The following is a 26,792-nucleotide window of genomic DNA, read 5'->3' on the forward strand; positions in this document are numbered from 1 at the left end:
ATCGATACTTGCTAGATGAGGTACCCATAACCAAGTGGCGTCCCATTTCTTAGGGATACGTAGCCATTACCCCTCAGTTTCGAGGGCCAAGGGTAAACTAAGGGCTAGGGGTAAGGGGTCGTATTAGGATTCGGCCCTAAGAGCCCTTAATTAAACGTAATCTTTACATTCTAAACTTTTGTGCAGATTTGAGATTTGTTGATATTAGCCATCAGTCTCTCCTTGTCACTGCGCTCCGTTGTCACGTGACACAGAGCTAACTAGCGCACAAAATAAATCTATAACATAAAACATTTTGTTGTGCTCCTTAATGTTCGATGGGTGCTCCTACATTTTTGCGGGTTCTCCTACATCTTTTAAGTTGGGAGCGCCAGTGCCACCAAGTAAAAAAGTTAATTTCAAGCCCTGGACAGATGGGAAGAATAAAATAATTCTGAGCAGTGACAATACTTATGACTGCGGTTTGAAAGCAAGCTCATATTTTCAAACTGATTAACCCAGGTGAATTGGTTTAACCCCTTTGAAATGGAGTGGGTTTGAGGGAAGTGGGTGTAACTGAGGTGAATTAGTAAGGTACAACCTGCAGAAATACACAACACTACCTTCATGGGTATGTTTGTGATGGTTGTAGATGCCAAGTCAAAGTGTTGCTGAACCAGAACGTTCAGTTTAGAGGCCAGATGCCTCCCTGCCCGTACACTGTGGACCTCACTAGTCAGCAGATGGGACACCTATTGAACGGGGAGGAATGCTGTCATTCATTTTTAACACTGACTTCCCCGTTACCATCAAGTAATATTAACAACACTGTAATTACATATGAAGTGGGTGTTGTGGGGGCCATCAAGGAATAACATACTGGCCAGATTCAAAGGCTACTAAAAAAGCTGTGCACATTTGTTCTGATTCATGAACAAGTATATACACACACATTAAAAAGAATAGACCTTAAGGTTCATTAATTGTCACCCACCTCTTTTTTTGTCCGATCAGAGACCAAGGTGTCTTCGCCCTGGGGGTAAATGTGTACTAGAACCAGCTCACACTGTTGGATTGCCATTAGTCTGAAATGCAGTCAAAAACATTTTGTAGCAATGACCCTCAAATAATAAATCATTGTATGTAAAAACAAATTAAATATAGCTGCAAGCAGCAATGCAGGTTCCTCCGCAAAATGGCAAATTATTATAAACATGTACAAGTAAGCTGTTTCTCCTATGGCAAGCATTGTCAGATTTGGTCCAAGCACAAACAGCTGTAATTGTCATATTTTCACATACCAAGGTTAAACTTTGCAGACTATTTCAGGGGGGTGTCACCTTAAAGCCTATTAGGTTTGAAAAACCATCATTCAAAATGACATTTGATTTAGTGACACAAACATATTGAGGCAATGTGGACAGTTACATTAATACACCCCTTTCAGCCATTTTGTATTTGATTCAACTGTCTTAAGTAACGTTTTTAAATACATCAATGATACATATCTGTACAAAATTTCAAGTCAATTTGTACTTTTGTTTAAGAGGAGATCGATTTTGAAGGTTTTCCCAAATTATCACTGTACAGGAAAATCCATCATGGCAGACCTTATGGGTCCTTGAGGCTTTTTTGTTCCTCATGACAAATGAGGCATGTACACCAAGTTTCAGAAGAATTGGAGCAATGGGATGGAAATGCCATCACTTTGAAAATCTTTTGGACGTTCCCTGTGGCGCCCCCTATGGTCTGATGTGGCCTATATTTGGTGTGGGGGTACCCACTTGCATGTAGTATCAATGTGCCAAATTAGAACATTTATAACCAGGGACATTTTTAGATATTGAGGAGGAGGAGGAGGAGACTAACAAATGTAGACAAGTACACATGCAAACACACCTATCTGAGCCAGCTGCCAGTTTGTTTTGCTCTAGGATCGTTTCTTGGACGTAATCCTCTAGCATCCGTACATGAGTATCACTGCAAAACGGACAAAAGGGAAAATATACGTTTGAAAGGAATGAAATGCTTAAGTTATTAAGTCTTAATTAAATCAGTATTACACCCAGGCTTAACACTTCAGGCTTCAATTAGAAATAACCGCCTTGCTGTTTTTTGTGCCTCTGCCAGTCAAGTGTCAGTTTCCATCCGTCTGTCCAAATTTGAATAAATTCTCTCAAGGAATTCTTGAAAATGACACATACAAGAATGGGATGGACGGATAGACAATCCGAAAACATGTCCTGCAGATGCATAAAAACAGCAGTACATATGTTTTTGGTTGAGCAAGGTTTCTCACACACATACCTCTTTGCATTGGTGAGACAAATAATGCGCCCTCTGTTGGCAACCCTCTCGGCAGTGTCCATAAGAGTGGTGCGCGTCTCGTGTTGTAACTCTGTAATCTTGCACAATGACTCCACTGCCGCCACCAGCCCATGCAGGACGCTGCAGCACTCTGGGTCTTCCCGGGGATTAGGTGGCCCTACAGCCGCCAGGGCGGACATGAGCTAACACAAGGATAAAGGAATGGGGAAGGTCACCAAAATAAGGTAAAAGTAAAACGAAATGTTTCAAACAATGTTTCTTGCTCTTTAGAATTTACATTTAGCAGACGCTCTTATCCAGAGCAACTTACAATGAGTACAGGGACATTCTACCCAAGGCAAGTAGGGTGAAGTGCCTTGCCCAAGGACATGTCATTTGGCACAGTCGGGAATCGAACCAACAACCTTCTGATTAATAGCCCAACTCCCTAACCCAGAGGTCTTCAACCCTGGTCCTCAGGGACCCCCTGTCCTGCACGTTTTAGATGTTTCCCTGCTCCAACACACCTGATTCAAATGAATGGTCGTTAACAGGCTTCTGCATAACTAGATAACGACCCATTCATTTGAATCAGGTGTGTTGGAGCAGGGAAACATCTAAAACGTGCAGGACAGGGGGTCCCTGAGGACCAGGGTTGAAGACCTCTGCCCTAACCGATCAGCCATCTGACCCCCCTATTTTACCCACAGTAAAGTGACCTGTCCCTGCTACAAACAAAATTGATCCTTAAGTGTGTAGAATTTAAATGTAGGAATAGATTGTGTTATGCAACGCACAATGAGATGCCAGTGCTAATACATCCTACAGGGCTCAACAATAACATTTTTTGCGACTGGCCCCTTGGGCCAGTGGGTTTGAAACTTACTGGCCCCAAGGCCATTTTTACTGGTCCCCCCTCCAAAAGTTGTAATTTATCATTGTTACAACAAAACCAAAGACTTAGAAGTTATGTTATTCTGTTAACATGTTTAACCATTTATTAAACACATCTTGGATATAAAAATAATTAAAATGAAATCACATCTCACATATCTCTAGTGATAAAAAATAATAAGGTAATAGTCAGCAAAACAATTGATTTTTAACCTCAAACATGACGTGCTCTCTTCCCTGCTGACAGCCATCTCTGCACGACTGTCTTGTTGAAACTGAAACCTCTGGTCCCTCAATGCTAATTTATAAAAGCTTCCATTGCATTTCATCAGTATGATACTAAGTACCCAAGTCGACACCATTATTCTGCTGCAGTTCAATAGCCCGGGAGAACAAGGCGAACGGCTGGCCCGTCTTTACGTGATATGCCAAGTTGTGCAATAACACGATGGGCATCTGCATTTAAATTCCTGACCAGCGTCAACGGCCTGGAAGATGGATTGTCAACCATCCGCTTAACTGTCACGCAAACCACGTGCTGTCTGCTAGCATGGCTGGTCAGGGATTGTTTTCGAACATTGTCGGTGCCTGTGTAAAAAGATACACTTTTGTCTGCTTTAGACGGAAACATACGACAGACGACACAGTGCATCTTAGTTCCATAAAAAAAGTTGCTTCCGTTTGAGCTCGTAGCTCTACTTTGCTGCCATCTTCGTCTCGCGCCAGTTGTTAAAAAATGTATTGAGATTAGAGAATTACAATTTGACAATCACTCGTCACTCACTACTCAACTCTTGATTTGCCAAATGTGCGCCCCACGAGCTGCAAAGTTATTTATGCGTTTAGCAGATACCAAAACATATGAAGGATGTTAACTTTTACGATGCAATTATTTTTTTTTCAATCAATAATTTGCAGAAGCCCGATCGGGCCAGTGAGTTGCTAGTTTAACTGTCCCGACGTTACTTTTTACTGGCCCCGGGCCATTGCTTATGTAGGGGGTTAAATATTGGCCAAACAACCAAAACAAATTCCCCTATGGTTTAAAGGAAGATGGGAAACTGAATTATGTATTAGCATGAACCAAATCATGCCAATACCAATAGAATTCCAGGTATTTGACTCTATGGGTGAAATCAGAGCAAGAATGGTTAAAGTACGGTTAAATGAAATACGCATTTAATAACATTGCAAATGAATGAAATCAATTACAAGGCAAACATGTTACAATATGAAAGCTTTAAATCTTACCTACTCTACCATGATCATTGTAAATCAGAGAGAAAGCAAAAGAGGAGCAAGGAGTAGGACAGTAGGACAAGGGAGAACTGAGAAGTCTCAGGAGATGAAGAATCCACAGAACTATGCATTACAATTCCCTTTATACACAAGACCAACCAATCAGACAAAATCTTGAATGGGGTGTGAGGGCCATCAAGTTGAGACCGTCTAGAAACTCCAGACTTTAGCATATGAGAGGTGGGGGCAAGTTTGACACCCAGCCTTACACTTATGTCGAACCCTGCATCCTATGCTTTTTTTCTCAATATAGGGTGGTAAATTGCCACTTTAGGAAGTAGGTCTATCTTAGCTCATGCACTTCATTCATACAGTTTTTTGTATTTCACCAGGAAAGTCTAGAACATAATGATTTTTACAAGAGCAGTCTGGCAAGAGACAAAAGGCCACTAGTTTGGTAAAGGATTAAGAAATAGATCATTTACAAAAAAAAAACCTAAGACAGAACAAGAGGCACCAACACAACATGATAGGAAACACAACTACATTTAGATAGACCTACATAGGATGATACAGCACATCTCTGTTGTCACAAGCAAATATAATAGGGATGCACGATAATATCTGCACAACATCGGTATCGGCAGATAAAAGCTTCAAAACTTAATTATCGGCATCTGCAGATGTTAAACTTTCTGCCGATGTACCTGGCCGATAAGGTGACGTGCAAATTATGCGCAAGCGGAGCAAATGTTTAAGTTACTATGAGCGCCAACAACGTAATTCAACATGTCGGCTGTGTGGCAGTACTTCACAGTATCAAAGGATGATGTCAAAATGGCTATTTGCGGAGTTTGTAAAGTGTCAGTGATGCGAGGAGGGGCGAGACGACACTCGTTTAACACTACCAACTTAATTTCACATTTCAAAGCCCATCATGCTGACCTACACAAAGCTTTTCTGAAAGCTAAGCCAGAAAAACCGGCACCAGCTAAGACCTGCCAGCAGCCTCTACTTCAGTCATTTGACAAAGCTAAGAAATTTAGCAACGACCACCCAACGGTGAAAGCTCTGAACAAAAAAATTATTGAGTTTATTGCTCTTGACCAGGGGTGTTCAATCCTGGCCCTCGAGAGCCCCTGTCCTGCATGTTTTAGATGTTTTCCTGCTCCAGCACACCTGATTCAAATGAATGGGTTGTTATCAAGCTCTGTGGAAGCCGGGTAATGACCATTCATTTGAATCAGGTGTGCTGGAGCAGGGAAACATCTAAAACATGCAGGACAGGGGCTCTCGAGGACCAGGATTGAACACCCCTGCTCTTGACAATCAACCGTTCAGTGTGGTGGAAGATGTTGGCTTCAGCAGGCTATTGATGCACTTAGAGCCACGTTACGCTATGCCTAGCCGTCGTTATTTTTCTGATGTGGCCTTACCCGAACTCCAAAGTGCGGTCTCCAATTACATAGAGAAGCTCCTCACTGATGCCACCCATATTAGTTTTACTACAGCCATCTGGACATCTAGTGTGAGCCCTGTCAGCATGTTGAGTCTCACAGCTCAATGGTTCGATCAAGACTTCATACTTAAAAAGGCTGTACTACAATCTCAGGAGTGCTCAGGTTCTCACACAGCAGCTGCAATAGCATCCGCTTTTGACGGCATGTTTGGGAAATGGAAAATAGCTAAAGAGACTGTGCATGTAGTGCTACGTGACAATGCGCGCAACATGGCAAAAGCAATGGTGGACTATGGTGTGCCAAGTCTCCCATGCATGGCTCACACGCTGCAATTGGTTGTGCATGAAGGTGTCCTTTCTCAGCGTAGCATTGCGGATGTTGTGGCCGTGGGATGGAGAATAGTGGGGCATTTCAAGCACACTCAGGTTGCATACAGTCGCTTAGAAGATGTGCAGAGGGAGCTCGGAATGCCAATAAAACGATTTCAACAGGATGTCGTGACTAGATGGAATTCGACATACTACATGATGCAGAGCCTAGTAGACCAGAGAGGGCATTGGGTGCATATCCTTAGATTTCGAGCTCCCTGCAACTTGGACGGCAAATCAGTGGGGAATTCTTGAAAACATGATCACACTTCTCGCTCCCTTTGAGCACCTGACCAGAGAGATACGTTCTGCAGAGGCCTCTGCTGCTGGTGTGATCCCCGCTGTTGTGGCCCTTACAGGACTACTTAGCCGGCCCAGTGACACAGACGGGGGCGTACAGACAGCCAAACGTACCCTGTTGGAAGCTTTCAGTAAGCGCTTTAACGGTGTGCTACGTGAGGCACTTTATTCGGTTGCAACAATGCTTGACGCTCGTTACAAAGATCGCTACTTCGATTTGGAGGAGAAGAGCAGTGTTTGCGACCTGCTTCTGAAAGTCTTGAACGACATGGATAGCAGTGGAGATGGCGGTACGCGGAATCCTCCAGAGAAGAAGACCCGAACAGGATCGCTGCTGGATGTATATGACAAAATTCTGGAGGAGAACATGGTGTTTGAAGGGCAAGCCAAAACCGAAATCGCGTCACAGGTAGGCTTAACGCCTTAACTTATACGGCTATTAAACTAACAGGCTGTACATTGATTAATTTAATTTATTTTATTTAATCATTGCCAAAACTCAGTCTGTATTTATCGACTAAAATTCAATATCGTGCATCCCTAAAATACAAGTTGCAAAATCTATGGATGGAGATGAAACTCATCTTAAGTGTTTATTTTCTGAAGCTCATTCCAGTCGTTGGCCAAAGCAAACTGCAAGTGGAGAGGAGTGACCCAGTGTTCTGTGTGCTTTAGGCACATTTAGCTAGATGTGCCTAAAAGTGTTGGTTTGGTATGTGCAGAATAACTTAAATAGCATTTTGGTGGCCAGCATCCTATCTCCTTCTGAAGCAGTCCCCTCTGGCAACATCCTCCACCACCCAAAGAGAGTACAGTAACCAGTTAGTCCCCTTCGGGACACTTGAGGACTAAAGTAAACAGACTATTAATAGCCCACCGCAAAACAACATACCTTCTGGATCCCATCCTCACTACCCAAGTTTGGATCCATCTGATATCAGCAACCGACAACCAGTATCTATAATTTAAAGCTGTTCCTAATAAGCCATCTGGTTTCTAAATTTGAAATACCATGTTGAACCACCACCACCGATATGGATTCAAAGCCGGACAGAGACGGTTCTCCTGGTGGTTATTTGGGCCCCATGGGGGTGAGGGACATGATGTTTTCCTTTTTATTTACATTTAGTCATTTAGCAGACACTCTTATCCAGAGCGACTTACAGTAAGTACAGGGACATTCTCCCCGAGGCAAGTAGGGTGAAGTGCCTTGCCCAAGGACACAACGTCATTTGTCACGGCCAGGAATCAAACCAACAACCTTCTGATTAATAGCCCGACTCCCTAACCGCTCAGCCATCTGACCCCCTTTATAACTATGTTGAATTAGAATTACATTATTAAATATAGCTGCAAGCAGCAATTAAGAGGCCAAGCAGCAGAAAAGAGGGAAATTAAGTAGCTGAAGAAGCAAAGCAAAACTAATACTAAAAATATAGCTGCAAGCAGCAATGGCGGATTCCTCCTAACACTGCGAACCATTGAATAATGTATATTCTTCACAAATTGTCACTGTATAGAAACATCCATGCTGTAGACTTATAGCCTGGCTGCCAGCCCAACTTCGTCCCGCCCACAAAAAAATTTGGTCGGGAAGTTGGGTCTGGAGGGTCTCGTATTGGGGACAACTACAGAAAACCAGAATCTGGGCGGACCAATGAAATTGCCAGGGCGGGCTTTATACGATGATGGACAGATGATCAACAGTAACGTAATCACCCACGTCACAAAAGAGCGCTTAAGTTGAATTTGTTTTGAACAAACATGGCTACCGCTGGAGATCTGGGATGTTATGATTCTGCCATCGAGTCTGTTTTAGAAGACATCGACAGCGCATTAATTTTGAAAGAGGAACAGAGAAATGCAATCAAGGCATTTGTCGATGGAAAAGATGTTTTTGCCGTCCTTCCTACGGGATTCGGTAAAAGTTTAATTTATCAGCTGGCCCCGATGGTCGCGAAGAAGATGGGACACAATGAAAACCCAGTGGCCATTGTGGTTTCTCCTTTGGTTGCTCTCATGGAGGACCAAGTGAAAGAGGCGACCGAATTGGGAATCACGGCGATGCAACTCGGCGTGCACGACGAGGTGGATATTACCAGTGGTCGTTGCCAGCTCCTTTTCGGAAGGCCGGAATCCTGGCTGCTGAACAAGAAGTGGAGGGACATGCTAGGCTCCGATGTTTTTCAAGCCAACGTAATGGGTATCGTCGTGGATGAAGTTCATCTAACTTACAAATGGTAAGAGATAGTCTGAGTGAATGTGAATCAAATGTTGTAAACATAGTACCATAGGTGTCAATGTACGTTCGCTAACTCAGACTTAGTACAATCATAACGTTAGTCTCATTGTAGCTAAATAACAACCCTTTGAGGAGTACGTTCTAAATTTCTCGACTGTCCCCCCAGAGTGAGTTCTTTTTGCGCGTGAGTCAACGTTCCAGGAATTGATTATGACGCACCAAAATCGAATTTCTATACAATTTCACCATTTCTCGATTCGCATTTGAAAGTGACCTAGTTTGCACCCCGTATTAGTGACGACTACATTGGTTATTTTGTTTATCCGACCTTCTCGTTATGTATTTCTTCCGCTTCAGGGGATTGGCGAGACCTTCAAAGTTTTGGCTATGATTCTGATGCCAGAAGTACTTGTATAATTCTAATTATACTACCCATATATTTTGCACGATACAGAGATGAAAGCAACTGTTGTATTTCACAAGGTGATGTTTTTGCCAAACTAGCTAGCTCGTAGTGTAGTAAAGTGTCAATCAACAAATTAGCTGTTGCTAATTTCCTAGGCTATGTTACGTTGTTTGTGTGGTCGGATTATAACGAATACAACATAATTCAGATACACCCAGTCAGTCTAACTTGATTGCTATACATCGTTGTGTTCTCTCTTCCATCTCGTAAACCTACGGAGTTGGCAACCAGACCATGTTCTCAAAATAAGTTACTGGAAACCAGCAAAACAAAAATTAAACGATGCATTACAATCATAGCACATTAGTCTGACTGGATGCACGTGCATTATTTTGTACTCATTATAATCCGACCACACAAACAACGTAACATAGCCTAGTAAATTAGCAGATTGTCTGATTGTCAACCATGTGAGCCATAGGCGAGACTGGAGAATGACTCCCAGACCCCTTGACGAAAGGCGATCAAGCAAGCTCATGCAGCTTGGATACCTTCAAACCTTTTTGGTTGGCTTCTACTTTTCTGGGAAAACCTTTCTGGTGAGTAGATTATTTATAACCACAAATTACATACACATACCTGTGGCATGATATTGACATGAAAGCATGACTTGTTGTTTTCCACGATCTGATGTTTTTGCTAGCTAGCTCGTAACTTGCTATGTTTAGTCTAATTAGAGCAAACACAATAATGCAGACATCCATTCTAAATTGATGGCTAGGTTTTGTGATCTCTTGCTACCATCTACTGCCATTCATTTCCGTGTTGATGGAACATTTATTATTCCTCATTTATTGTCAGTCCACAGTTCAAGTATTGCAAAAATGAGGCAAGTGTAATTTGTTTGGAAAATCTAGGCTAGAGCTACTTGAAGGAAGACATAGAATAAACCAGACTTTATGCTTATTCAAAATAACAACTTATTGAAATGACAAGACAGTAATGTATGACTGTAATGTTTCATAGGGTTATGAACACACCTCTTGTCATACCACTTGACTGCCTGCTGTTGACCGTTTTCTATATTGAACATCTCCCTTTCTAATTTTACAGGTGAATGTGAATGTTGGCCCACACAGGCCCCGTTCCAAGAGACAGAAAATGTTGAAAGAGGGTTGCACTGCTGTACAAATTGTCCATGTATAGTACTACATTGCCATCTCTCAGGTGTGCAGAGCAAGTAAGGTACAAGGCACAAAGCAACCCATCCCTGCTGAACATCAACTAAACCGTTGAGCACCTAATTCCTTGGTGTACCAGCAGTGGCTAAAAGCCCATCTCCCATCCCACATCTTCACCACATTGCATAGAGGGACTATAGACAGCGTCCCGAGGAGCTGCATCACGGCCTGGTTTGGGAACTGCACCGCTTCGAACCGCAATTATGCAGAGGATAGTCAGGACAGCCAAGAAGATAGTCGGGGTCTCTCTTCCCTCCCTCACAAACATACCTAACGGTGCATCCGCAAACCCACACGCATTGTGGACAAACCCATGCACCCCACATGCACCTGTACATCATCAATATTTTTGCATATGGATGCTACCTCAATAACTAATGTTCACGTATGGTATTAGTATATTATGTTTACATTCACATATTGTATATTATCTGTATATTTAGGAGGTTCCCTATATTTTAGCTTATCATAGATGTAATCTATGTTCTGTGTACTTATATGTTATGCCAGGTTGTCTTGCGTTGTCTTGTCTTCAGTGCCCAATTTCAGTGCCCAGTCTGACCTTGTGGTGTTCTGTGCACCTGACAATAAAACACTTGAACTTGAAGTATCCCATCCTCTTTGCGTCTTGGGGAATTTGTCACAAATTTCATATCGTCTTGTTGGACCAATTTTATTTACCTAATTCTACTTAGTTGTTGTAGTTGTTTAGGTTATGTCTAGGTCCTGGAAGAATGTTGTTTCGTTTCATTGTGTAATGTAAGTGTATGAATAAATGCCAGTTGACATGTCAAGACAACAGACCCAGATATGCCAAGCCCATCATGATCCTGGATGTCCATAGTGGATCCTGTGTAAAGGTCCTAAATATAGCCAGTACATCACACAACTCAAACATGCTGTACATGTTTGAGTTGTGATATGTTTTATGGCTCAATGTTTGTGCTAATGATATTCATTGATATGTAACGTGAGAGTGACGTGATTGTACCCTTTCCTGGACATGTACCTGAAACGAATTCAAGGATGCTGTGGTAAAAATTAAGAAACGTGTTTGTGTGGGTTTTTTATAGGTTGTTGCGAATTAGGGGTATAACTTTACTGTCATTACTGTTCCGAATTTGAAATATTCATATAAGTGAATCCACAGTGATCGGATATGGTATAGGATCGTTTGTAGCTGTCGACAAGCTAACTTGGCTATTACCGATAATATAGGCTGCCATGTTTTTTGTTTTGATCAGTACTCAATGCATTGTGGGTGTCAAAGGGTCAACGAGATAACCTACTCTTCTCACGAGAAAATAATGAGGTGTACGGGGTAAAGTGGTACATCATCAAAGTTCATCTTTGTTGCCGGAACACAAAAAAATCCAAGATGGCCGCAAGTAAATACGAGACGAAAGACAGACGAATGTCGGATGTTTTAGATGCATACTTGTGAATGTATATCTATTATTTTCGATCTATGGTTGGTTGTACAATAGTCAAATATGTTGAAAGTGATAGCCAAGTCAAGGAATACAGATAATATTATGGTTTACTAGGTGACGTGAGTAAAGCGTGAGTTATTTTTGGTTAGCTGTTAGCTAACATTAGCTAACTAAATTGTCTCAACGTTTACATATGGATAATAAATGTATACTTTTGCAAAATATACAGTACATTGAGACTTATGTTTATAATATACACGTAGGCTACTGCTGAAGGCTTTATTGTTACGTAATAAGCCAAACTGGACATTCTAAGGACGCGTTCGAAATCACACCTGTGTGATCGTACTCCCCAGGGCCCACCCAGAACTGATCACACAGGTGTGATCGTACTCCTCAAAGGGTTAACAGTTCAAACATTTTAATGTGCGCTTTTATTTCTATCAGGGGTCAGGGTGCAAAAGGGCAGACGGCATTTCGCGAGAGCTTCGACCAGTTGGGAGAACTAAGATCCCTAGTTAAAGCTGGTAAGTATGTACAAAACCATAGACTTCTTGCATGATCAGTCGATGTTTTATACACTTTATGTAATTCACCACTTTAATTGAAATCAGTTGCATAGTTACAAGAACGTAGTTACAGTCCACTTTAAACAGTTCTAATAACCACTCTCCTCTTTGTATGTACCCACACACCATACCGGTAGTCACTGTACCCCTTATAAGTCAGTACGGTCATTAAAAAGTAATAAATGACACTACTTCTCACTTATTGTACTTATTTTATATGCATTGCCCTTTATTGTTTCTCTCAAAAAGGCTGACCGTGTGAACAAGTACTCCCCGTACCCTTAAATTATTTTTACAACACCGGCAAAAATCGTTTGTATTCATTCTTCAAGCATACTTCTTCAAGTCTGCTTGCAGTTCAGTTCTGTTGACAACAACTATGCGGCGCTTAACATACGTCACATACTACGTTGCTCTGATTGGTTGTAGATCTATCCAATTGAGTGAAGAGGCATTTGTTTTCCAGGTTCGTTTGAAACACGCCCCATAGTCACAGCCCAACGGAGAGTTCTCAGACTCATATTCTGACTAGAATTATGAGTATGACAACGTCAGGCTAGTAGACTTACCAATGGGATACCAAATCTGAAATGCAATACCATCAAGATCCACAAGGGCTTTTATTTCAAGCCAAAGAGTGAAGGGAGGGGGCTTGGTGAGCCTACCCATTCCAGAAAGCCTTGTATCTTTGTGTATCAGGGCGTGGCCTGTAGCGTCACCTATGGGTGATATTGGGCCATTTGTGGTGTGGTAGTTACTCTTGGCCTATACTATCAATGTTTCAGGATTTTTAGAACTTTTTACCATTGCATACAAAATCGGAAATGCAATACCATCAAGATCCACATGGGCCTTTGCTAAAGACCAAGCAATGAGTGGGGGCTTGGTCAGCCCACAATTGCCTGAAATGTTGTGTATGCGTCTCGCCAAGCTTGCGTGTGTGTCAAGGGAAAGGCTGAGTGTGTGAGAATGTGGAGCGCGCGCGCTGAGGAGCAGGGGAGACATTTCATTGGAAATTTTGTTAGCAATTAGCCAAGCATGCATGTTTCAAATATTCACAAAAAATCGACTTTTCATGTTACAGTCAACTTTTTCTCAGATTTGTGTACTCAACATTCTCAAGAGTCTTCATATGAACTTGTGATTGAATCAGAGTATCAGTTTTTGGCCGGCGGATGTGTAAAGCATTATTTTAGCGTTAGCAATACATTCGATTTGCTTTATATCAATAATTTTTGGAGGTATGAAGTTGCCTTTGCACATGGGAAAATGTTGTAGTGCATTCCACCGATATACCAACTTTGGTGTTGATATCTCAAAGATTTGCTGAGATTTGACCCAAATTCCTGTTTGGTTGCTTTGTTGCCTAATTTGATTGGCTGTACCGGACAAACGGTTTTGAAAATCAAATAGAAAAGTAATACCTGAGTGAGGGTTGCTCTGACCATGATGTGTGTCAATTCTGGGGAAGATTGGAAAAAAATTGTAGGAGGAGTAGGCTTTCAAAGGTTTTTGATAAAACCGGAAAATGGCGGAAAATCTATATAACCGGAAATTGACGTCATATGGTGCGTTGAACTCATCTTAATCCAGGGAATCCAATGGTACTTCATTTTTGAAAATCAGTCAAACGGTTCAAAAGTTGCGTGTGTAAACACAAGTCAAACTTTGAACCATTGGTGGCGCTAGAGTGGTCTAATGTGATACATGAAACTTGGTGTAGGTATAGAAGGAACTGTCCTTAAAGAGTGTGCCAAATTTCACGAAAAGTTATGCAAGGGTTCTAGGGGCTGCCATTGACTCCAATGGTACAAGAATAAAAACTAGAGAGGGTACAATTTCTGGGGAAATTGTAGGGTGTGCTTGCTTGCGTCGGTTGGAGGTGGGTCCGTCTAAGTTTTTCCCTTCTAGTGATATTTTCAAGCATTTAGCCTACTCATATTGCATATTTCATTAAGAACACCCTTTGAAACAGCTGCGAACCCCCTTTGAAACAAGCTACTGTAACAACGTTGTCACTGGCAGTGTGGAATCACGATTCAAACAGTACCGTCTGTTAACTGAAAATATGCCCCCCAAAACGTAAATAAGTTTGACATTAATGTAGGGGGAAAATGGCTAATTCAAAATAAGTTTGCTAGAGGCAAGCTAGTTGCTGTTGCTCCACATTTCACTGATTGTTTGAAAGCACCAGAAATGAGAACGTTTCTTTTGACAAAGTTTAGCTGTGGCTTTGAAGACAGTACGACACACTGCCAGTGGGCGAGCCGAGTCTGACTGAGGCTAATGTCAAAACAAGCCGCGGTGTCACTCAAATTCCAAGTTTTACACAAATCACAAAAATATGCTGACCCGCTGGCTATCTTCGCAATCGCCATATCTTTAAAACACTGCCCTCCTTCTGATTTTTGATGTAGAATTGACCCTGGTACGAAATTAAAAAAATACTCATCAGAGATCGACAACAGCTGACGCAATCGTCAACGGAGGCTGATGGGGCTCTCACGTAGCAAACCAAAGTTTTTACAGCAACCTACATTAAAATCTCACCACCTGACTGTCTTCACAATAGTCATATCGTCATAACATTGCCCTCCTTCTGTTTTTTGGTGTAGAATTGACCGAACTATAAAATTCCGAAAATACTAAACTACTATGACGCTTGCATGGCTGCCGCCTAGGCAGTCTCACGGGCGACGCGCACTCGCTCAAATTACAAAGACTTTCACGACCTAAATAAAAAATCTGAGATGGCAGTTCCACTCGAAATTGCTTTCTCAACAAAACCCAATGGTTGGTAATTTTGGTGGTTGGCATTTTTCACTCATAATCCAAGCTCCAATTTGCGTGCTAGAACGTCTCTATCATGTTGTATCCATGCGTCGTTGCTAACGTGTGCTGACGTAGTGACGTAGGCTAGCACTGGTACCCTTCGTTGACAGACACTTTTTGCCACAAAAACGTAACCTCCTAAACTGTGCAACGGAGTGTAAATAAAAATACAAGCAACTCAATCACTACCAAGACGAAACTTTTGACACCTAGGTTGTCTATGTAGTCCAAATATTGACTGAGGCTTAGGGGGGCAAAAATAAATAATAATAAATATATATGTGAGAGAACAAAGGTTGTGCTCTCGCCGAAGGCTTGAGCACACCCAATAATAATAAAACAATAACAATAGGTTCCCTCCTTACGGAGGAATCCTAATAAGAGATTTTTTTAAATGCATTATACCTTTTGGCCACACGGTGGTACTACCCAAAAATGTTTTGATTACCTTCATGGCATTGTGCAAAAGACGTATACCGAGTTTTGTAATGATAAGCCAATGTGTTCAGTAAATATATCATTTTAGGAAAAAAATCTAAATGGCCGACGCCCAAAATGGCTGACGTAGGAAAGTGTTACATTTTACGACTTAGTATGTCTCAAAGAATCAGAAGAGTCCAATCTCGTGATTTTTGGTCCAACTGTTCAGAAGTTATGATGCAAGAAATCTGATGCGCTGGCTAGATTTAGCAGCATTATATCTACAAAGCACAGAATGAAACATTATCGTTACCATTATGATTATACTTCTAGACAGCTATTGTGGCGTACCTGGTTTCCTGTTTCACTAAACAGATAATCCAGTATCATGACTTGCTTGATGACTGTGGCTGGATTTGAGCCTACGACCTTGTGTTATAAGGAGCCCGTCTTATCCCAATGAGAAGTGGTGTAGTGGTAAAATTAGAGGTGGGTAAACTATGAATGTTATTATTCATTTATTTATTTATTATTACGTTTCATTAGGCCTATTTAGATGGAACCGGTAAGGTTGGCTTGTACCTGCATGATCGTATTTGAAAGCACGTTATTAATAGTAGGCTAGCCACTAGCGTTTGTCCCTGTCTTAAAGGGGTGATTGACTGGGTTTTTGGGGTATTTCACACTGTTCCTTAAGGTCTCCGAATAGGGTATGTAACATTGGTTGGGCTGAAAATGGCCCGGGTCCGTTCTATGCCCCCTGATGCATCCTGAAATTTTCCCGGCAAAAAACACTAGGTTTTCTCCTTTTATGGTATGCTCATGAATATATAGATGAGCTGCGCACTGATTGGTTGGTTTACAACGAGTGAAGCTGTGGAGCAAATACGCAACACGGCCAACACTCACTGAAACAATGAAGGTGAAGACTTGAAATAAAAACATACAAATAAATCTATTGTGTCTACACAACTGTTTTCAACAGATTGACTTGATATCATTTGAAATGATTACGTTAGTTGTTTCCACTTCTGTTGTCGAAGCAAACTGGATCGACTTAGGTGGGTAGAACGTTACAGCTTAGCAACCAAACTATATCGTGATTCAACTCAGCTTCAGTGAGCAAAGATCCGGACAAACATGCATCGTGCAACATTCCAGTGTAGAACCTCTCTCGCTTACTATAAAATGTGTAAATAATAATAAATATTAAAATAATAATAAAAATATAAATCTTTAAATAAAAATCACAACAATAGAATCACATGTGCAACATTCCACTCTCTAGAGGCTCTCAAGAGAACTTGGAGCTTATACAGTAGCTTTCCTGTGGAAAAATAATACAAACTTAACTGCAACATAAACAGGCTATAGCCAAATATCCAATATGTTTCAAGTCAGTCAGTTTCAAGTCAATTTGTCTGCATTTAGGAGATAAGACAGAATAAAGATAAAAAGGTGCACAGGAAGTCAGCAATTAAACAACAACAAAAAAAACATGTATATCTATCTGTATAGTGTCTCACTCACTCACTCACTCACTCACACATCCTTTACTCACTCTCTCACTTCACTCACTTCACGCACGCACTCACTCACTCGGAGAGGGGGCATACTAGAGTATTCAAACCTTACTTCTGATTAAGCAGCATCACTGGAAGATTTGCCTAGCATTTTTAGGAGTCAACCTGTTCCTCTCCTCATCTAAAATATGTCCTGCTGTGCTGAAATGTCACTCGCTATCCACACTTGTACAAGGTGCGGAGGAAGACTCGTGCTGCTTGTGCGAAAGCAGGGAAGAGGTCTTTATTGGCCTTCCAAAAAGCAGTGGCTGTCCGTGACTGTGAGACCCGCATTCGAACGAAAACAGAGTAACGTCGCACATGTACAATTAGAGGCTAACAAGTAACACTAGCAGGTAGTAGCATTGTTACGAGTATTATGCTAGGTTGCTAGGTAACGGAAGCTAACTAAAGCTAGCTAGCTTCCGTTTTGGAAAACAAACTGGTGGAAGCGTCGGAAATATTTAGAACTCACGCATCTAAAGTTTAAAGAATCATTTCTTACCATTGGCGGCCTGAAATGCCTATCTAACGTTTTATTGAAACATCTGATAGTAGTTCTCGCAGATTTTATGTCATCTGATGGGCCATGTTTGATCGGCCGTTTTGAGAACGCCGATCAAACCAATAATGGGAAAATCGGCCGATATGGATCGGCGCTGATCAGATCGGAGCATCCCTACTAGCTAACATTGACTCGATGGGCATGGCTGATGTTTGTCTATACCGTAGCTCTAGCGTAGAACATCCCTGTGCAAGCAAACAGGATCGACTTAGGTGGGTAACCTTAGAACTAGCTACAGCTTAGCAAACAAACTATCGTGATTCAACTCAGCTTCAGTTAGCTCTAGCAATCTAGCTGAAAAATAGATCTGGACAAACGCATCTTGAATTGTAGATTTACATGACAACATAGGTTATTTATTTGAATGAAACAGTCACGAACAAGAAATAACATTAGCCCCATTGCCAATAAACTAAATCATCACACATTCTACCGATGCTAGATACAGGCATTATACGTTAGCATTGCTAATAACTGTTAGCGACAACATCATACAGCTTGCGGTTGTGATGAACATAAGGTCGGAACAGCACTTCTTTTCAGCAACAGCTTCATAGCAAATCCTGCTTAACATTGTCCCAGGTTTTCAAAACTCTCCTCGGTGAAATGGTCCAAGCAAATTAATACTTTAGCGTTGTACTTAATAGGGATATTCCCATAGATAAACATCAGCCATGCCTGTCTAGTGCAGGGTTTTTCCTGGGTCAAAATGGGTCTTCGGTGCTCCAAAAAAACCAAACAAAAAAAGAATATATATATATGTATATATATTCTTTTTTTTCTTCTTTTTTTCTAATCAATGTATTTATTCCCAGGTGTTTTGCCCCCCCCCCATGAACGGTTTGACTATCAATAAAATTCTAAAGATTTTTTGTCTGCATAATCCGAAGATGATCTGTTCCGATTTTCATGAAAATCGGAGCAACCGCCTAGGAAGAGTTCGAAAAAGTTGGCTTTTCGTACAATACAAATGACGGAAAAACCATCATGACGACAATGACGTCACAGGGTCGAATCGTCTGGATCTAAGGAATCCAATGATACCTCAATTAAGAAAAACGGTTTACGGTTCAAAAGTTATGGGCGTAAACACACTTCCAACTTTGACCCCTTGGTGGGGCTATAGTGCTTCAGTGGTCGACATGAAACTTAGCGACGATAAAAATAAATCTCTTCTTTGTGACGTCACAAGGAGGAAGGTTACCTCCCCTCTCTCTGCTTTGCCCGCCCAGAGAATCTGGCACGCCCATAAGAAACTGAGCTACGACCGTGCAAGTGTTTTTATCCTCGAGAGACATCATGGCTTGCAAACGAACGAAGCATTATATTTGCTCAGTTTGGATGTACAAAGGAAAACAAATCTTTTTACAGTTCCTTCATCCGAGCCTCTGAAGACCCAGTGTCTTAATTTTATTTTCTTTGGAAATGCGCCTACATAACTTCTGTTGTAGGCGCATTTGTTTTCTATGTCTGCGCCAAACACTTCAGCCACGACTGTTTCCTCAACTTGAGCTAATACAAAACTGGCCTTGCTGAAATTAAATTCTGGATCAGTACTAACTCTCCTTCGTCCAGCTACTAACCTCAGACAAGTAAGTTAACTAACGCTATATCATTTTGTAGCTTTACTGTATATGGTTACCTAGCTTGCTACCCTTAGAATGTGGCTGTAACATTAGCTCTGCAGCTAACAGCTGAGTTACTGTCGCTAATGTAAAGATAGATAGCATCAAGTATGTGTGTGAACACACATGCTGTAACGTGAGTGTTGTACACTTTGTTATTTGGATAACCGTTCTGCTGTTGGTGTTATGGCTCGCGCGATATCCGCCTTTGCCCTCATTGAAATGACTGAGTGTGTACCTCTGCAAACCAGGGTTATCAGACGAGAATGGGCAAATTCGAGGCATCTTACAGCAACGGGGCTACAGCCATTGCGATACATCCATTGTAAACATTAGCGCATGGTGCCGCCCATCCGCTCCTCATTAGCATTTAAAGATACAGACACCAAAACTGTTCTGAGGAAAGCTCCTTGTGGGACTGCTAGTAGTGGCTGTAATTCTGCACCAAGGCTGAATTTCGGGAAAGAGACTTCTGATACAGTATTATGGGACCACTAAGGCCTATATAAATGCATCCAAAAACAGCATGTCATGTCACCTTTAAGAAAAACGGTCTCATGGTTCAAAAGGTATGGGCGTAAACACACCTCCAACTTTGACGCCTTGGTGGCGCTATAGTGCTTCAGGGATCGACATGAAACTTGGTGACAATAATCAGGAGACCGTTCCCAATCAGCGTGCCAAATTTCTAAACTTTGCACCAATCGCTATGCATAATAATAAAACTAACAAAAACAATAGGTGCCACCTGCTTGGCCTCTAATAAAACTAACAAAACCAATAGGTGCCACAGCAGTTGGCCCCTAATAATAATACCAACAATTAAAATAGGGTTCCTCCTGACGGAGGAATCCTAAAAATTACAATAAAGGGGGTTTTAGTAAATGAAGAATAAATGAACAGAGTAAGGCCTTATCTTATGAGGCATTCATACAGGCAGCGGCATGTAAAGGCATCGAGTTTCAATGCATTGTCAATTAAACGGGTAGTTGGGGGAGGAGCGTCTCGGAGCAGTATGGAGCAAGCAATTTGAGTTTTGTGAAAGTTAAGAAATATTTAACTTTTTGGTGACTTGGGGCACTTTAACAGATCAATGGACCCAATACGGGAATGTGGTGTTTATATTCATGCTCTCTAATCAGCCCAGTGCTATATTAAAATGTTTTGCATGATTACCGAGTATTAAAGAAAAATGCTGTAGTACAAATGAAGCCATCTCCCACCTTCCATGGCAAATCAACAATGTCCTTATTACTGTTAAATGTGATAGGCTGTCCATGTGTTTGAACTGCTTGATAGTGTAATGGTGACAATAACGCGACATGAAAATAATTTACCTCTTGAGTGCTCTGGTCTCCTTGCCTCCAACTGTTCAGGACATGAAACTCTGAATCACTGACAATGTAATTGACCTGAAAGATACCAATCGTCACAACATTACATGAATAGAACACTACAGGAAGAGAAATACATATTTCAGCAGTAGTGTCGTTTGGATATTCAACTATTTAATAACAATTTGGAAAACAAACATCTGATTCCTTCATACAACCATATTCATTTCATTAGAATTTGAGGACGAAGTGATGCGCAAGAGGCAAAAGCTAAAGCTCACCAGTTTGTTTGTGGGGTATACATCATAAAGGATGCGGCAGTATTCCATGGAGCACTCTACGGCACAGGTCCACAGGGACTTGGATACAGGAGCCAGTGGTATAACCCCCTGTGCACGATTCTTGGTAAGCACGTCACACTCTACCTGTTGACGGCTGGATTCAGCCATGTAGGGGCAGTGGTCAACCACAAATGCAGTTTTGTGGGAAACCGAGAACATCATCTTCGGTTCAGCCATGTACAAAATCTGTTGGGGTGAGCATGTAGAGAATATATTTGAAAGTGGTCAGCCACAGTGTCAAGTTGAAGTGAATCAAACACTAATTGAATGCTATTTAGCTGACACGTAGCTAACTAACCTTGAGTAAATTGACAAGAGGGGTGTTTTATTTAATATTATTATTATGGCACTACTGCCAATTATTTTCCTTTAGGTAGATATCTTTCCATGACCACATGCATAGTATTAAAAGCTATCTAAGGGAGAATCTCGGCATTCCTTAAAACGAAGAGATTCCAAACTCACTTGGTCTTATACCTACTGTAGTGTACAGTAGTGTGTTAACCTGGTATGAGAAGACCTAATCCTGTAACGTTTGGGTAATTTACCTAGCTAACCAGCTCCTTAACATTTTCAAATAAAAATGTTTTTGGTGATAAAATACCTAGCTCTAAATATATTACAAATACATGTTTGCAGCTAACTTACCTTTCCCTGGAAATAATCCATTCCTTGCTAGTCCGGCTAGCTAGCCACTTCTGTAGCTAACGACGTTCCCAAATAATTGCTAGTTAACAAAACTAGCACTCGCTTTGTTAGCAACGCTGGATTGTTAGCACACTAAACTAGTATAGCCAGCGTGCTTCCTAGTATATAACGCTCGTTTAGTGCTAGCTAGCATACATTAATTAAATGTTCAATAAACTTGGTTTGGTACTGATAACGAACATGGAAAGAATCGGCTGCAGCTGCAGTGTCCCAAAACCAAAACAAACAGGCGACAGCAGTGGCAGAAGATACTTTATCAATAATATTCTTTAGTGGGGTTTTCGGGAAGACTCCAATCATTCTGGCTAGCACCCTAGCTGGTTGGTTTTCTGTCATATATGCTCGTGCTACTACTTTCGATTTCATACAAAGGTTCCTACCTTTGGAGCTGAGAAGCCTGATTAGATTGACTAGGCCTGTAGACCTAATATAACCTCTAAATTAGAGTATTGTATTTTACATCACGTGTGTATTCTCATCTGTAACAGAGCATTGGGGTCCGTGTACCTTGTGGCCATTGGTTTTTCTATTTTGCAACCCGTGTTGACAAACGCAAAATAAGCCCGTAATATCGTCACTTTAGTAAGTCGAAGATGGGCTAACGGCTTGTTGTTGGAACGCTGCTTCAGCATTCAAAGTATTGTTCTTTGAATCTTTATTCAACTTCTTCATATTAATATTATTATTGTTGGAATGCTGCTTCAGCATTCAAAGTATTGCTCTTTGACTCTTTATTCAACTTCTTCATATTAATCTTCTTCAGCCGTTTCAGGCTATGACTGCTATATCTTTTCAGCTTTGTACCTCTTATGTTTGAATTAATATAAATCAATATTCATAATATTTTTAACATGGGTTTCCAATGGAGTTTTCATTCAAATCCTCTCAAACTTCTTTAACCCTTGTGTTATCTTCGGGTCATTCTGACCCATCAGTCATTGTGACCCACCGTCGTATTGCGACAGATTTACCGCATACAAAGACAAAGTGAAGCATTTTCTTTTAACCGTTGGGCTGTCTCAGACCCCCCACATTGCAAAGGTTAAAAGAAAATTATTTTTATTTGTTTTTGTATTGGGTAAAATTGGGTAAACACAACGATGGTTCGTTATGAACCTTTGGGTCATGTGACCCGAAGGCAGCACGAGGGTTAAACTTCTTCAACTTCCAAATCCTTCTTCTTCCTCAATCTTTCAGAGCCACCATTTAAACTTTAACCCTTGTGTTATCTTCGGGTCATTCTGACCCATCAGTCATTGTGACCCACCGTCGTATTGCTACAAATTTACCGCATACAAAGACAAAGTGAAGCATTTTCTTTTAACAGCTAGGCTGTCTCAGACCCCCCACATTGCAAAGGTTAAAAGAAAATTATTTTAATTTGTTTTTGTATTGGGTAAAATTGGGTAAACACAACGATGGTTCGTTATGAACCTTTGGGTCATGTGACCCGAAGGCAGCACGAGGGTTAAAATGTTGACAAAACCCTAAACTATTTTTAAATAATTCAGCTTTTTGATATATATTCAACTTTTTTCAATATCTGATTATGTTTCATGACTTTTTCAAACCGTTTCTGAGATTTACATGTGTGTACGTGAAACCCTAGAGTGCAGACTGAAATGCTTAGAGTGGAGGGCAGCTTCGGATGTCGTTGAAAAAATATTTCTAGTTTGCCAGCATTGCCACAATTTTCGCTCTTCATGCTTCATTTTTGGATCAATAGATAGCTAATTTTGTGCTGGTCGTAGACAGTTGTCTGTTGAATCCAACAGACGTTCACATTTGTTCAGAGCCCCACGAAAGCGAGACAAAGTCCAACTCTCGCCCCATAGAGACCAATGCAAATCTGGTGACAAAATCGTCAGAGAAAGCAAAAAGAACAAGATTTTGAAACTGCAGGTAGAGTCGTATTTCTGACCGCACAGGAATATAAAGGACATCTCTGGTTTCGGCAGAGTCTTGGGTCTCGGAAAATATCCTTATTTTTTGGATTGGACGTATAGTTTTGCGTCTAGGTTAACTTGTTTGAGGTGTGGATTCTAGCTACATTTCTGTTATTCTTTGCCCTCAGCGTGTTAGCAATCATAGGTGCACCATCACCGTGCCAACGACAGACACGCACCACTCAGTCTCTCACACAGGTGATTGGTATTAGCTGATTAGTGGAGTCACAAAACAGAGTTTGATAGTATTTCAACCTGATACAATTTACAAGAGGTGACTCTGCAGGTGCTGCTAATATCTCTTTTACTACTATTGCTAATGGAACTGTTTTATTCTACTACGCCACTGAGTGTGTTTACTTGACCATGAGAAACCCGATTACTAGCAATTGTCGGTTTATGCCATACGACTACTCCGTTTACATGTGTAATTAGTTATGCGATTACTCAATAAGCGCGTCTACATGATTCTTTTTATTAATCGTTGTAAGCTCCACGGACAAAACTTCCACCATCATCCTTCAGCAACAAAGTGTCGCCGTGTCTTCCTATATCGGCCCTACTGCTGTATGTTTTATTCAATCAACACATTGAAAGCCGAGTAAACGCACTCAATGCACACATCTGCTACTGCTATTACTATCCCAACTATAATTTCAGCTGTTAAGACTATAATATTCTTTTTATGACTAGCTAGCCTAGGCCTACTTCTTCTTCTGTTTAACAGTTCAGCTTTCAGATTCTCCCGCATTGTATTTCAGCTCTTAGCGTTGTTAGATGATGCAGTTCAGTTTCCACACTGCCTCTTTTGTGTGACTCACACATATTTGACATTCATTTCAGCTTGCGGTATTTTCTCAGTTCTGTATTTTCTGCAATTTAAAAACAAATAATTCATATTTCAGCATTCCAACGCATTTTCTGCAGGAAATGCACTTTCTAGTTATTATTCTATTTCTTCCGCGACACCTTTCAGCGCCTTCAAATCTTCAGCTATTAAAACCGTTCAGCTATCAAAAAATTCAGCAGTTTCAGGCTATGACTGCTATATCTTTTCAGCTTTGTACCTCTTATGCTTGAATTAATATAAATCAATATTCATAATATTTTTAACATGGTTTTCCAATGGAGTTTTTTTTCAAATCCTCTCAATCTTCTTTAACTTTCAAATCCTTCTTCTTCCTCAATCCTTCAGCTACAGCCACCATTTAAACTTTAAAATGTTGACAAAACCCTAAACTATTTTTTTTAATTCAGCTTTTTGATATATATTCAACCCTTATATATCACTGATTATGTTTCATGAGTTTTTCAAACCGTTTCTGAGATTTACATGGGTGTGTATGTGAGAGCCTAGAGTGCTGACTGAAACGCTTTGAGTGGAGGGGAGCTTTGAAATCAGTTTCAAAAAGTATATCTAGTTTGCCAACATTGCCACAATTTTCACTCTTCATGCTTCCTTTTTGGATCAATAGATGGCTAATTTTGTGCTGGTCGTAGACAGTTGTCTGTGGAATCCAAGAGACGTACACATTTGTTCAGAGCCCCACGAAAGCGAGACAAAGTCCAACTCTCGCCCCATAGAGACCAATGCAAATCTGGTGACAAAATCGTCAGAGAAAGCAAAAAGAACAATATTTTGAAACTGCCGGTAGAGTCGTATTTCTGACCGCACATATAAAGGATATCTCTGGTTTCGGCAAAGTCTTGGGTCTCGGAAAATATCCTTATTTTTTGGATTGGACGTATAGTTTTGCGTCTAGGTTAACTTGTTTGAGGTGTGGATTCTAGCTACATTTCTGTTATTCGCTCTGCCCTCAGCGCGTTACAGTGCGTTCACACTGCAGCGACGCGAATCGCTTGCCATCGCTCGCCTTCCCACAGTTCACCACGCTCGGGGTAGTTCAAACAGATTAATGTAGAATGTAGTTCTCTAAAGTCACTGTTGTAGTTGTCATGGCCAAGTGTGCAGACTTGGGTTTACGTACTCGCAACATCGATCAAAATACAACTTGTATACAAAATACAAAACTGTTTAATAGACATACACGTTGACATGTGTAAAAAACGTTTTATTATATTACTCGAAGTCTCTGCTAATCTGTCGATACGATACAGTAGGGAGTTCCAGCCGGGCTAGCTAGCTAGTTACCACAGAACGAAGTTACGTAATGTGACTAGACTGAATTTGAAAGTACAAGCACCAACAACTTCGGCAACCTTGCGCCATGCATCGTTTAAAAAAATTAACATCTGTACGAATACAGCTATGTATCGTACAGGACTGGGTAAGCAGCCACACAAACTATTAGTTTCTCCTCCACCTTGAAACCTAGAAAGCTAGAAATGTTTACCATGGTTGCTATGTTACGAGAAACAAGAAAACACTCCGATTGGCCATCGCTAGCGAAAATCGCTCTTCATTTACATAAAGTTGAGAAAATCTCAACTCGGTCGCGTCGCTACTCACAATGCACCACGCAAGCGATTCGCCTGGCTCCATAGAAAATGAATGGAAAACATATTGTCGCTCGCATCGCGTCGCTGCAGTGTGAACGCACTGTTAGCAATCATAGCTGCACCATCACCGTGGCAACCAAACAGACATGCGCCACTCAGTCTCTTACACAGGTGATTGGTATTAGCTTATTAGTGGAGACACAGGGCAGGGCTGGACTGGGACAAAAAATCAGCCCTGGCATTTTTGGCGCAGGTGGCCCACACCCACCGTGACTGGTCAGACACATTCCCTGCAGACAGTCCTTAAAATATGGGTGCATTCTATAATATGATTTGCCTAGTGTTCTGCGTTCATGTGATAGTTTTTGAACCTTCAAGGAGGGTCTCAAGACTTATCTGTCGATCTTACACTTAAATAATTAATTAATTCTTAGAGTTATAATTTGTATATGGTATAAAAAAATATCTACATATTGATATTTGATATTGTATTGTGATTATTACTATTTTGCTTAATATTGGCTTAGCAACTTTTAAAACTGTTACTGTTAATTTAAATTA

The 26,792-nt window shown here is 41.0% G+C and overlaps 1 protein-coding gene and 1 long non-coding RNA gene across 6 annotated transcripts in view; one reads left to right on the forward strand and one right to left on the reverse strand.

Annotated features, from left to right (window-relative positions):
• ints13 (integrator complex subunit 13) overlaps positions 1-22,288 on the reverse strand; it is a 53,160-nt gene extending 30,872 nt beyond the window's left edge. Inside the window, exons 1-7 of one of the 4 annotated variants that reach the window (XM_062482859.1) lie at positions 21,766-22,288; positions 21,058-21,303; positions 20,780-20,854; positions 2,287-2,489; positions 1,879-1,959; positions 974-1,064; positions 603-731 (exon numbers count right to left, since the gene is read on the reverse strand). In XM_062482859.1, coding sequence (XP_062338843.1) covers positions 603-731; positions 974-1,064; positions 1,879-1,959; positions 2,287-2,489; positions 20,780-20,854; positions 21,058-21,303; positions 21,766-21,786 — 846 coding nt within the window. In that variant the 5' untranslated portion in view covers positions 21,787-22,288. The remainder of the gene's footprint in view (positions 1-602; positions 732-973; positions 1,065-1,878; positions 1,960-2,286; positions 2,490-20,779; positions 20,855-21,057; positions 21,304-21,765) is intronic. The other 3 variants (XM_062482861.1, XM_062482860.1, XM_062482862.1) reach the window with 3 other exon arrangements.
• On the forward strand, positions 9,145-10,810 carry LOC134037808 (uncharacterized). 2 transcript variants are annotated; one of them, XR_009932586.1, is made up of 3 exons: positions 9,145-9,194; positions 9,677-9,794; positions 10,309-10,810. It is a non-coding gene; the product is annotated as an uncharacterized LOC134037808 (long non-coding RNA). The 2 variants fall into 2 exon arrangements; XR_009932585.1 differs by lacking the exon at positions 9,145-9,194 and adding an exon at positions 9,243-9,272.
• Positions 22,289-26,792: the final 4,504 nt, after the last annotated feature.

The sequence above is a fragment of the Osmerus eperlanus genome, chromosome 17, assembly GCF_963692335.1.
Source record: "Osmerus eperlanus chromosome 17, fOsmEpe2.1, whole genome shotgun sequence".
In the NCBI taxonomy this organism is placed as follows: Eukaryota; Metazoa; Chordata; class Actinopteri; order Osmeriformes; family Osmeridae; genus Osmerus; species Osmerus eperlanus.